Below are 13,611 nucleotides of genomic sequence, written 5' to 3' on the forward strand. Positions count from 1 at the left end.
AGCATCGTGAGCGTGCTCATTAAGGTGCGCGCCAGGTGTTGCATTGAAGCATGATTAATTAAGAGAGACTACTGGTTATATGAACAATAATGCCGATTATAACCGCACACGTTCTCTTATTTGCGTTATATTTTGGTTTATTCATCTCGTGCATGAAGCGCTCGCCCCGGAGCATGGACACTTGTTTACGCACGAGCGTGACGGGGGACGCAAACTTTTTTTTTTTTCATTTCCGGAGCGACAGCTGAGTGCAGAGGGTCACCTGTGTGCGGCTGCGCCCCCTGCGGCCGCACACACACCTGCAGCTGCTGCTCTGCTTCATGTGTCATCGTCATGTTTTTATGTGACTTTTTTTTTTTTTTTTTTTTTACTTTTGTTACAAAACTTAAAATGTAGAAAAACACTGTGCTAATTAACCCTCCAAGATCTGGATCGACATCAGTTTGAGCAAATTGTTTTGAATTCTTTAAAAAAAACATGAGGGGAAAAAGCAACAAGCAACTTGGCAAGAAATGTTCTAGGAAATGCAAGAAATTAGCAGATTTAGAATTTTTTTTTTTTTTTTTAATAAAATTAAAAAGTCTAGCACACTACATTTATAATTATCATAATAATATATTAAAAATTATGTTACATATTTGTTATTATTTTCTGGGCCCTTTTAAAGTCATTTCCTTGTTTGTTTGTATTTACGCTCTTTTTTCTTGTCTTTTTTATTTTGCTAAAATAAAGGAATTTTCTTGTATTTAAAAAATGTATTTCTTACCATTTTTGGTTTCTGCGTCGTGATCCTGCTCTCCAAAATCTGCAGAAATTAGGTCACAGCGTTCTGAACCAAACCCTCACTCCTCTGCTGTCACTTTAAGATTATGGCACGCCACCGTCCTCAAACACACTTACAATGCAGAATATAGTTCCCATAAATTCCTAAAAACAAATATTTTTCCTCCTTCAAGTTCTTTATTCTAATAAAGAAACCCTGTGTGATTGAGTATTTTTAATTGTGTTATTTTATTTTTAATATATCTATATTATTGTAGTTATTTTATGCGTGTAAATGAGCAGGAAATAAGGGGAGGGAGGGATGGGGAATGACATGAAGCCAAGGTCCGACCTCGGTGGATCTGTATCTGTAGGGGCGCCGAGGTTCATGGTCAGTGTCTGACACCCAGAGGTCACCGGGCCTTTTTGCAACTCCTGTGGACACAAAACACCAACCACTCTTAGTGAGCAAGCTGGTTAGACATGGGAGGAACCGGCCCAAAAATTCACTAAAAAAAGAAAATAAAAAAGTACAAGAAAATAAAATCACTTTAAAATAAGCAAAAAAAAAAGAGACAATGACCTCAAAGTGTATTAAAAAATTGTATTAAAATATTAGCATAATATATATAAATATATGAAAAAATATCCAGAAAACTATATTTATAATGATAATATTTTGATACAACAATACATTTTTTTCAACACTTGTCATTGTCTTGATTTGTTTTTTTTTTTTTTTTTGGTTTTTTTTTTTGCTTTAGTTGTTTTTGTTTGTTTTTGTTTTGTTTTGTTTTTTTACTTTCTTGTTGCTTATTTTAAAGTAATTTTATTTTCTTGTTTCTTTTACAAGTACATACAAAGTACATTTTTTGGCCTCGTCTTTAAAATAAATCAAACCTAATAATCTGTTATTATTAACTATTTTTAAGTAATTTTCTTGTCAGTTTCATGCAGTTTGTGGTACATTTCTTGCCAAGTAGGTCATTATTTTCCAAAGTCATTGAACTAATTTGTTCATTTGTTTTTTAAGCGGTCAAATGCTTATGCATTATTTTATTTTATTTTAATCTATTGCACATTTGTTTGTAAATGGACATTTTGGGAAGTGGAGGCGCTGCGGGACATTTTTACAAACATGGTGAACTGATGTTTCTGCTTCCGGTCCCAGACTTTACGTTTGAGCGTCTGGCGCCATCTAGTGTTTTCTACTCTGGGGTATTTTATTTCCATGTTAATGTGTATTTTTGTAACTCTATTATTATTATTATTATTATTATTATTATTATTATTATTATTATTATTATTATTATTATTATTATTATTATAATAATAATAATAATATAATATTATTAGTATTAGTATTAGTATTTTACATTGAATTATTGTTTTATTTTTTTCTGTGATTATTTTTTCTTTAACTGTTATATTATTTTTTTATCCTCTTTATGAAATATGCCTTAAAAGTACCTTTAAAATTCCTATTATTATTATTGTTGTTGTTGTTTTACAAATTAATTAATAATAAATATGGATAAACTAATGAATAAGTTAAATAAATGTTGATAATTAAAAAGTACTTGGTTTTTTAAAAAATCTTAGAAAATTATTTCTACATTTTTGCAATTCTTAAAAAAAAATGTTTTTGCTTGTATTTTTATATGTATTTAAGCGTGTTTAATTTGTTTATTTCTGTATTTATTTATAATAATGACGATGATGATAATAATAATATCATTATAATAATTCTGATCATGATAATGATTATGAATATACTTTTCTTGGTATTTTTCCCTGTTATTTGAAAAAAAAAACTTCAAATTATTTATGTTTTTATTAGCTAATTTTCAGGTAATATTCTTGTCGTCTTTTACTTATCTTTGCAGTGAGCTATTCATTTTAATAATAATGTTGTTGCTACTACTTTTTATTTCTTGTTGATTTTTTTGATTTCTGTTTCTTGTTTGTTTTCTCGTGTTTTGAAGCGTTTCTGATGTTTCTGCAGTCCTTCGTGTCCCTTTGGGCGGTGAATGTTGACGTTAACAGTGAGTTCGGAGAAATTTCCGACAGTACCCGAAGTCCCCGCCAGAGATCGGCTCTGCAGTCACGTGACTATAAATCCACTCACGTGACCGAGTCAGCGGAGAAAAGTGCGGTAGTCACTCGCCTGCGATCTGCGGGGAAGAAGTTCAGGATGGTCCGTGTGAGAGCCCCGGCCTGCTCCGGGTCCTGGTCCTGGTCCTGGCGTCGGTGTTTGAGGCGGGATGTCTGCTGGACTCCGGGATGCTGTTTCCCCGGGAGTCCTCCTCCAGGGAGCGGAAGGAGCTCAGCGGGCTGTGGGACTTCAGGGCGGACCAGTCCCCCAACAGGAACCGGGGCTTCGAGCAGGCATGGTTCAAGAGGCGGCTGGCGGAGGTGAGACAGGGGGACAGGGGACAGGGGGACAGACAGCTGCTAACAGCTGCTCGGAGTAAACACAGCATTATTATGAATTCATTTATTTACATTTAAATAAAAAGTTTTGGGTTTTTTTTAAACCCATTATTCGCCATTTAGTGCACATATACAACCAAGTCAACAAAGATAATATTTGAATATTGGATAAAAGTAAGAAATTAAAAATACTCATAAATATATAAACATCTATGATCTTAACTTTTGCAGTACTTTTCTTCATTCCCTCATGAGTTTTATTTAGCTTTTTTTTGGAAATAAAAATACTTTCTAAGCGACATTTACAGTGCAATACAGTAATACAGTAACACCTCTGAAGTGTTAAAATGTCATTCAGCTCAAGTCCCCAAAAAAAGCAGAAGTCTCATTTAAAAAAAAAAAAAAAGAAAAAAGAAAAAGAAGTGTACATGTTGCGGCCACTCTTGGAAAAAGTAGATTTTTCTGTTTAAATGACTCAATAAAAACAGTGAATTTGATGTTCTGGGACTTTGGAAATGTTGGAAAAAACCAAAATAAAATGTCACCTTTTCACTGGGGTTGTGTTTTTTGCAGAGCGGCCCCGGTGACGGAGATGCCAGTTCCCGCCAGCTACAACGACGACATCACCCAGGACGCCTCCCTGAGAGACTTCATCGGCTGGGTGTGGTACGAGCGGGAGGTGGTGGTGCCGACCCGCTGGATCACTGACGACGGAACCAGAGTGGTTCTCAGAGTGGGAAGCGCTCACTATTATTCTATAGTGGTGAGGAGATAAAAGTCACTTTTTAAATACATTTCCGTCCTTTTACACATCCACCTTTACATCGTGATCAAAGCGAGGACTGACTGTGGTTTTCTGCCTCAGTGGGTGAACGGGCTGAAGGTGGCGGAGCACGCAGGCGGTCATCTGCCCTTTGAGGCTGAGATCGGCGGCGTGATCCGCAGAGACCCGGGTCTGCCGTGCAGGATCACCGTCGCTGTCAACAACACACTGAGTCTGGAGACTCTTCCTCCAGGAGTCATCCAGCACATGACCGACCGGACCAAGTAACCTCATGACTGTTACTGGAATTATTCAATTAAAATAATTACATGAGAGCTTAAATACATTTCTGTGAAGAAAACTAACTTTAAACTAACTAACTAATTTTTTTTTTAAAGTCATTATTGTCAGTAAATAAGTAAATTAATATAGAAACTGCAGGAAAAATTACATGTGTAAGTAAATAAATGCAAAAATAAATACACAAAAAAATACAAGAACAAATAGAGAAAATAAACAAGTAATTACAAGAATATCAATTGCAAATTACAGATATTAATAAATATTGTGGCACAAAAATCCAGACATAAATGCAAGATATTTACTTATTCATACCCTGTTACATTATCAATTTTTATTAATTTAGTGAGGCATTTACCAATTTATTTTTTATAGTAATTTCTGCATTCATCTATTTATGTCTGTTTCAGCATCGATTTATGCCTTTTATTAATTTAAATATCCATGTATCTATTATTATTTTTGTACTTAAAGTCATTTTTGATTTATTATACCTGATACAGTACGAACGTTAACCCCTAAGCTAATGTCACCTTTTTGGCCGTCAGGTAGCTCGTGTAACAAAAACACAAAACTACAACTACAGCACATAAAATGTGTTTTAATATAAAATCTCTTATTACACATTAAACTGTGGAGAAACCACCTCAGATCTCCGTTAAGTTCGTTTAGCTCAAAATCCGTCATTCGTTATCAAACTTCATTCATGTTTTTTTACTCTGATGTCGCTCGACAGGTATCCAGATGGTTTTTTTGTGCAATACATCTACTTTGATTTCTTCAACTACGCTGGATTACATCGTCCTGTGCTGCTCTACACGACGCCGAAGGCCTACGGGACGACATCACCGTGGTGACCGATTTCACGGACAAAACCGGTAAACAAAAGTATCGCGATTATAACGAAAACACGGATTTCACTCCATCGAGAGGCTTTATTAACCCTTTGAAACCCGGATCAGTGATCTCGTGCTGCATTCAGACGCCTTTCACGAGTATTAAAACCTTTGAACGTCGCATCTGATTACATCAAAAACACAGTAAAAAGGTAACGGGCAACTCGGCGAGAAATGTCCTGCACGCTGCAAAAAAACAGTATATTTAGAAAAGAAAATTATCTTTAAAAAGCTAGGGAAAATATGTATATTTATAATAATCCTGACTAGATATTTGAAATTATTTATATATTTTATATATTTTTTTTAGATTTAAAAAATCTTTACTTTCCTGTTTGTTTTTACTGATTTTCAGGTGAATTTTCTTTTACTTTTTACTCATTTCTTGCTCATTTTTGGGCCATTTCTTTTTTAGGTGATCGTGTCTTCTTCACGTCTTTGAAAGAAATCAAGCCATTTTCAAGTTTAACCCCTAAAAACTGGAGCAAATTCGACTGATTTCAAACATGGGAAGAAGTAAATGAGCGAACTGAGAAGAAATTCTTGACTAAAAATAAAAAGAAATACGTTTTTTAACACAAGAAAGTAAAATAAAATATAATAGCAAAGTAAAAGAAAAACACAAGGAAATTACTTGTTAAAAAGCCTGGAAAATAATAATAATTCTGCAACATAATTTTCAATAAATCATGGTGATAATTGTAAGTACAATTTTCTGGATTTTTAAGAAAATATTGTTTTTAAAATCCTCTCTGGGTTCAGAGGTTTAAAACTCTGTGAAAGGCGTCTGAATGCAGATCAAGAAAACTGATGTGGATCCAGGTTTCTTCTTCTCTGACGTTTATCCCGAGCGTCGTCGTGTTTCAGGTCTGGTCGACTACAAGGTGTCGGTCCAAGGCGCCGCGTCAGCCACCCTGAAGTCACTCTGATGGACAAAGACGGCCGCTCGGTGGCGTCCTCCAGCGCGCCAGCCGGAGTGCTAAAAGTCCCAGACGTCAAGCTGTGGTGGCCGTACCTGATGCACGAGAACCCAGGTTACCTCTACAGCCTGGAGGTGAGACGACGGTTACGAGCGCGTCAAAGTCACGTTCAGCTGCAGAAAACATGAGAAACATCTATGCAGGGACCAAATGTACCAAAAATATGTTTTTTAAATGAAGGCATGAATTTATATTTCTTTAAAAAAAATATTTTACTTTTCTACTGTATTATTTATTATTTATTTACTTTTCTACCAGATTTGCTTTATATTTATTTATTTACTTTAATTTTCAGATTATTTAAAATCTATTAATTTTACTTATTTATGTTTTTTGCCACAAGATTTGTGAGATCAATAAGTTAGTTGGCTAAAACTATAAATAATGTATTATTCATTGTTATAGTTACCCATTATTAGGATAAACCGTTTTTGATGCACTCAGCAGGATATTTACCTTTTAAGACTTTATCCTCTGTTTATCTGTAAATATCTGTACCAAAAATGTGTTTAAATGAAGACATACATTTTCATTTCTTGTTAAATTGGCTTTTTAAAAATGTATTTACTTTTCTACTTAATTCCCTTATTTATTTGCTTTTCTACCAAATGTGCATTTTTATTTATTAATTTTTTGTTTTTATTTTCATATTTATTTATTTTCTTATTTACTTTATTTTTTTATGTATTTGCTACTAGATTTCTGAGAGTAAGAAGCTGTCTTGAGATAGAATCATTTATTATTAATTATTATAGTTGTCAATTATCAACAGTGTTTAATGCACTCAGCAGCATATTTACCTGCAGAAATACGACTAAAAGTTAAAAAGTTAATATTAATATTCAAAAAAAAAAATACTGGCCAAAAATTATCACAATATTTATAGTTTTTCTTGACTTTTCTTCCTCACCTGATATTTTTTGCACCGCTTTGAGTTGTGTTTTAGTTTTTTGGTTATTCAACACAATCTGCTGAGAAAAAACGTGTCTAACGTTTGCGTTTTAACGTGCAGGTTCACTTAATGGCAGCCGACGAGAGGTTGACGTACGAGGACGTTTACGCTCTGCCGGTCGGCATCCGCACCGTCAACGTCACCAGCACGCAGTTCCTCATCAACAACAAGCCGTTCTACTTCCACGGAGTCAACAAACACGAGGACTCGGACGTGAGTAACAGTCGAGGGAAGCAAGACATTTACGAAAAGCGAGTTCACACATTTTTTTACCAACACATTTCCAGGATTTTTCCAGGACTTTGAGGCAAAGTTTAAAAATCATACATTCTCTGAAACGACCATCGATACTCCATCAGCTCTTTTTCAGTATTATGTAACAGCTTTTTAAATATTATGTAAAAGATTAGAACTGAATATTTAAACATGAGGGACATAGGGACTGTGCATCATTTATGAGAGGAGGGGGTGGTGCAAAAAGGGGGAGGCATGTCAAATCGTTTTTTAAGCACGGGGGAGGGACTTATGTTTTGGGGTTTTTTTGGATTTAGGGAAGGGGCTCACAACTTTAAATGGCTAATTTTTTGTTTATTTCGTTGATGATTTTTTAAGAAAACTTTTTTGGAATTTTTTTGGGTGATTAATTTTTTTTTGAAAATTTTTCTGGTGGTTTTTAAAGGGAAAATAGCTTCTTTTTTTTATTCTTCGTAAATTTGTGGCGATTTTTTAAATTTTAGATTAGATTTTTTTTTGAAAATTTTTTTTTAGATTGTCTTTCTTTATATTTTTTTTAGATTTTTTTTGTCCTCATAAATTACACATCCTATCACAGACAGAAACTGTAAAAACAGAAATTATCGTTGGATTTTCTAATTCATTTAAAGTGTTATTGTTTGTGAAAAAAGGTTTTCCAGGCCTGGAAAATTCTGTGACTTTGCCAGGTTTGTCATGACTGTACGAACCCTGAAAAAGACTCTGCCCACATCTATTTTTACCCTTTCATTCCTGAAACAGAGAGGAAATCTGGCAGGAAAAGTTGAATAATCCGATCATGTTTTTACGCTGTGCTGTAGATTCGAGGTAAAGGCTTCGACTGGTCCCTGATCGCCAAAGACTTCAACCTGCTGAAGTGGTTGGGGGCCAACTCGTTCCGCACCAGTCACTACCCGTACGCCGAGGAGATCCTGCAGATGTGCGACCGCCACGGCATCGTGGTGATCGACGAGTGTCCGGGGGTCGGCATCAAAGACATGTGAGTGTCGCCCCTCACGCCTCCGTGACGGTTCGGTGTGTTTGAGGGTTCAGAGTGTGAACGTCGCGGCGTACGAGGATGTATATGTATTTCGTTTTTACTTCTTTTTGTAAATTTTTGCTTTTCATGTATTTCAATCACAAGATACATTTATGATTATAAAGGTGTGTTAAGTCTAATTTTTCGAGAACCCGTTAACTCAGCGTCCGCTGTGTCTTTTGCACCCCGCTTATCTAGTCGCAGTTTTGGAAACGCCTCCCTGACGCATCACCTGGACGTCATGGACGAGCTCGTGCGTCGGGACAAGAACCACCCGTCTGTGGTCATGTGGTCGGTGGCCAACGAGCCGGCTGCAGAGATGCCTCCCGCTGAATACTATTTCAAGTGAGTACTGCCGGTTTTGTTTAGATGTGAAGCGCGTGGCGTCTCTGACGACTTTCCCGTGCCGGTGTTCAGGAAGCGATGCGTTTTAAATCACCCGGCCAGCGTGAAAAAGGGGGGCAGGAAGTGGCGAAGAGGTCAAGGTGAAGGAGGAGACATCACATCACCTGCGACAAGGCTAAAAAGCAGTGTTGCCAGATTGGAAACTATCGTACCAGGAGCTTAAAATGATCGTGTTTTGAGAAATTATCGTCACAATCACGAGAACAAAAAATGTAATTATATAACTTTGATAAACAAGTATTTCACTGCCTCAGAGAGAAGCCTCGTTCCCACTGCACCAAAAACCCTCTAACATCTGGATTTTTAATGCAGTGTGAATGCATACAATCGCCATTCACACCCGCGTCAAATGACAGTAGACACGGGTTTTTATCACCTCCAGCTTCGATCCCCATTGATGGAAACGTAACATCCGAGTAAACGCGAAAACTTCAGCTTCTTAACCGGCGAGGTGCAACAACGCTCTTCCACTAATTACCCTCCATCTCCTCCTAAGCAGCTAAAACACCAAATATATCTGCACCGAGTTTGAAAGGGGGACTTCATAAGTCAGACATAGATGTCGTAAAGTGATGTTGATCCAGGTTTCAAAGGGTTAAAGTCAAAATACTTGCTTGAGAAGACAGACGGCGTTTGTGTAATGACTCCAACTGCCAGAAGGGGGAGACAAAAGCTCTGCACTGCAGCTTTAAAGTCTTACAGAGGGGTGTGTGTGTGTGTGTGTGTGTGTGTGTGTGTGTGTGTGTGTGCGTGTGTGTGTGTGTGTAACCCCTCCCTTCCCCTCTGACATGTGGAATGCAGTAAGAATAGTCCTAAAGAGCTGCGAGGCGTCATAAAGACAAACATGCCAGACAAACACTCGCCCCGCCCCCGCCTGCCGTACCCATCAGGTGCAGCATTACTAGTGTGTGTGTGTGTGTGTGTGTGTGTGTGTGTGTAGTGTGCACATAATTAGAAAGCACATGCATGTTTTCATCACACAAGTTGTAAAACGCTGCAGTTTCTACAAACTACAGGAGTTAGCTCTTAGTGACACTGCAGCGATGATATAACACTGTCAGGAAATGTTGTTTTTCCTGCAGGACGGTGATCAAACACACCAAAGCTCTGGATCCAACCCGACCCGTCACTTACATCACAGACAGCAACTACGCCAGAGACAAAGGGGTGAGTTTCTACACCCACAGACATTAAATATATTTATGTTTACTATTCAAATCATCTGAAAAGTAGCTTAACGCCACCTGAAAATCCTGTTTTTGCTTATTTCTCTTCGCGCTGCAGGGATGTAGACTGCAGACGTCAGTAAATAGTGACGTCACCATCATGCAGGGTTTGGTTCGGAGAGCGCTGAGCACACGTCCAATCGCTCCCAGATTAAAACTTCCAACAAAGACAGAGCAGCAACCCGGCCGAATGTCCTAAATTTTTACAAAGGTCCTATAATTCTGGAATTGTCCTAAAATCCTAAATCCTCGAACCATCCTAAAATCAGAGAAAAGACGTAAAGACCCTTGAATGTGCAAAAGTCCTAGAAATGTCATTCAAAATTTAGAAATGTCCTAAAAACCTTGAAACGTCCTAAAATCTGAGAAATGTCCTGAGATCTGAGAAATGTCCTAAGATCTAAGAAAAGTCCTAATATCCGAGAAATATTTTAAAATCCTTGAAACACCCCTAAAATTCTGAAATGTCTTTAAATCCAAGAAATATCCTAAAATCCTAGAAATGTCCCAAAATCTGAGAAACGTCCTAAAATCTGAGGAATGTCCTAAAATCTGAGAAATGTCCTAAAATCCGAGAAATGTTTTAAAATCCTTGAGACATCCCAAAATTCTAGAAATGTTCTAGAATCTGAGAAATGTGCTAAAATCTTAAAAATGTCTTTAAATCCCAGAAATATCATAAAATCCTAGAAACGTCCTAAAATCTGATTAACGTCCTAAAATCTAAAAACTTTGTGAAATCCAAGAAGTGTCTTAACATCCAAGAGATGTCCTAAAATCTGAGAAATGTCCTAAAATCTGAGAAACGTCCTTAAATCGGCGTCTCTGTTAGGGTCCAGATTTTAAGAGGTGGGGGTGGATCAGGGTCTGGTCAGGACAGCCAAGACCGAGAACGCCGTACGCCGCTGTATCGAACTATTCGGTGCAGCCCAACAGTATTTCATGTTTTTGTTGTTTTGTCTTTTGTCTCCAGGCTCCCTTTGTGGACGTCATCTGTGTGAACAGTTACTTCTCCTGGTACCACGACTCAGGACACCTGGAGGTCATCCCCATCCAGCTCAACACCCAGTTCGAGAACTGGTACGGGAAGTACCAGAAACCCATCATCCAGAGTGAATACGGAGCGGACGCCGTGCCGGGGCTTCACAATGTGAGCGCACACACACACACACACACACACACACACACACACACACACACACACACACACACCTACACACACACACACACACACACCTGAGTGTTTGTGCAGCAGCAGTCAGATTTGTGCGTCTTTTCTCTCTGCAGGATCCACCCATGATGTTTTCCGAGGAGTACCAGAAGGTGGTCCTGCAGAGCTACCACGACGTGTTCGACCAGAAGAGGAAGCAGTACGTCGTCGGTGAACTCATCTGGAACTTTGCCGACTTCATGACTGCACAAGGTGAGACGGCCTGCAGCCGCAGACGACGACAACCCGTCCGACCTGAACTGCCGTCTTTTCTCCCGGTTCATTCGCCGCCTGCTGCTGTTTCGTGCGCTGAGGGGATTTACTGTTTACTGAGCGCTCTGTTAAAGCTACAGAAGAGACGCCGCCATCACCGCCGAGAGTCGCACAGGGAGAGTCAGCTGGCTCTGCTCGGGGGCCACTTTTACAAAACGACGAGAGGCCAGGGGCCAGTCGCAGCGGCACTATATGTCTTTAGGAGACATTTCTCAAATTTTGGGATATATCTCAATTTTTACGAGATGTCTATATTATATATTGGGATATTGGGACCTTTCTGGTATTTTGGGACGTTTCTAGGATTTTAGAACGTTTTAAGGACTTTAAAGACATTTCAAAGATTTCAAAAACATTTCTAGATGTTTTTAAGTTTTAGGACATTTCTAGGACTTCGGGATGTTTCTAGGATTTTGGGACATGTATAGGATTTTGGATGTTTCTCTGATTTTAGGACATTTCTACAACTTCAGGACATTTCTAGAATTGTAGCATGTTTCTAAGATTTAGGACATTTCAAAATTTTAGGATGATTTTAGGACATTTTTAGTATTATGGCATGTTTGTAGGATTTGAGGACATTTCAAGGATTTTGGGACATTTCTAGGATTTAAGGACATTAGGGTCTCAGCTGGGACCTCTTTTTGGGGGAGTGTGGGATCTTCCACTGTTTTTGATAAATAAGCTCTGTTTTAATGTTGCACCCTGGAACCTTATTTAAACTAAAAGTACCAACAGTTGAATTACAGTATGAATCACTTTATTTTGTTGTGAATTAGAAAATCGTTGAGGGGCCACCTTCCACCCTATCAGGGGCCAGATTTGGTCTGGGGGCCATAAGTTGAGTATCACTGGAGTAGTCTAAATCCTGGTGCGAAACACACAGACATCATCAGCCGCAGAGAAAGTAATGAACAAAACCTTTGGATGTGTAGTTTTTCTTTTTACATAATTTTACCGTCTTATACTTTGAAGGTTACGACAAACTGTGACGTTTTTTTTTTTGACTTGCTAATTTGATCACTGTTGTGTCTGCAGGGATCACGCGTGTGGTGGGAAACAAGAAGGGTGTTTTCACCAGGCAGAGGCAGCCCAAAGCAGCTGCATTCATCCTGAAGGAGAGGTACTGGAGGCTGGCCAACCAAACGCACAGACTGCCTCCTTGGACCAAGTACCCCTGCCCTCTCTGATACCACACCAGCACACGCTCAAGCACACGCTCAAGCACACGCTCAAGCACACGCTCAAGCACACGCTCAAGCACACGCTCAAGCACACGCAAACACGCTCGTGGAAAAATTTCAGTGTGTGCACATATAGGACCAAACCTCCATGGGAACATAATTTACTTATGACTTCCTGTAGTCTGCAGATATAAATTAAACTTCCAGTCTGGAACATTTCTAAGATGTAAAAGTAATTTTTGATGCTGATTAAAAATTGGTGCTGCGTTCGCATGGATTTAGGTCAAAGGAAACCGGATATTTTAGTGGATTAGAGCAGGACGAAAGATGATAGCAGCCTTTTGTTTTCTTTTTCTTCCTAACTGCACGTTACAGTGACATTTAAGGGTCACTGAACTGATAATGACAGTAAGTCTGTGATGCCATGACAGTGCGGATTTTCTGAGATGGTTATCGTACCATGAAAATCTCAAAGTGTTGCAACCTGAGAAAATTAATTTCTTTCGAAAATGTGGGAAGGCAATGAGCCAAAAAAAGAAAAAAAAAACTTAAAAAATAGCAAGAAATTAGTTAAAAAGTACAAGAAAATTACAAAAGAATAAAAATAAATTTAAAATAATTATATTTTCATAACATTAAATAATAAATAATAATAATATTAAATATACAATTATGATAATTATAAACAGTTTTCTGGACTTTCCCCCCCTTTTTAAAATAAATATCTACATTTTTTTAAATAAAATTTTCTACATTTCATGCCAAGTTTTTCTTTTTTTTCCTCCATGTGTTTGAAAGAAATAAAACCATAAGAAAATAGATGTTGATCCAGGTTTCAAAGCGCTAAATACAACATATAACATACTGCATTTGTTTTTCCTGATCAGCACTGATGATGCAATAATCCACATTGTCTAACAATAGTTGTGATATGCT

General features: G+C 37.8%; 1 protein-coding gene across 1 annotated transcript; it reads left to right on the forward strand.

Annotated features, from left to right (window-relative positions):
- The first annotated feature begins 2,971 nt into the window (after positions 1 to 2,971).
- On the forward strand, positions 2,972 to 13,185 carry LOC121953078 (beta-glucuronidase-like). Its single transcript, XM_042500023.1, is given in 15 exon segments — positions 2,972 to 3,177; position 3,536; positions 3,771 to 3,958; positions 4,061 to 4,242; positions 4,995 to 5,092; positions 5,095 to 5,136; positions 6,022 to 6,054; positions 6,057 to 6,208; positions 7,147 to 7,299; positions 8,160 to 8,338; positions 8,576 to 8,722; positions 9,865 to 9,949; positions 10,982 to 11,158; positions 11,296 to 11,431; positions 12,530 to 13,185. Coding segments are annotated over 15 exon segments (1,857 nt in total). The 5' UTR covers positions 2,972 to 3,045; the 3' UTR covers positions 12,682 to 13,185.
- Positions 13,186 to 13,611: the final 426 nt, after the last annotated feature.

The sequence above is a fragment of the Plectropomus leopardus genome, chromosome 13, assembly GCF_008729295.1.
Source record: "Plectropomus leopardus isolate mb chromosome 13, YSFRI_Pleo_2.0, whole genome shotgun sequence".
Lineage (NCBI taxonomy): Eukaryota > Metazoa > Chordata > Actinopteri > Perciformes > Serranidae > Plectropomus > Plectropomus leopardus.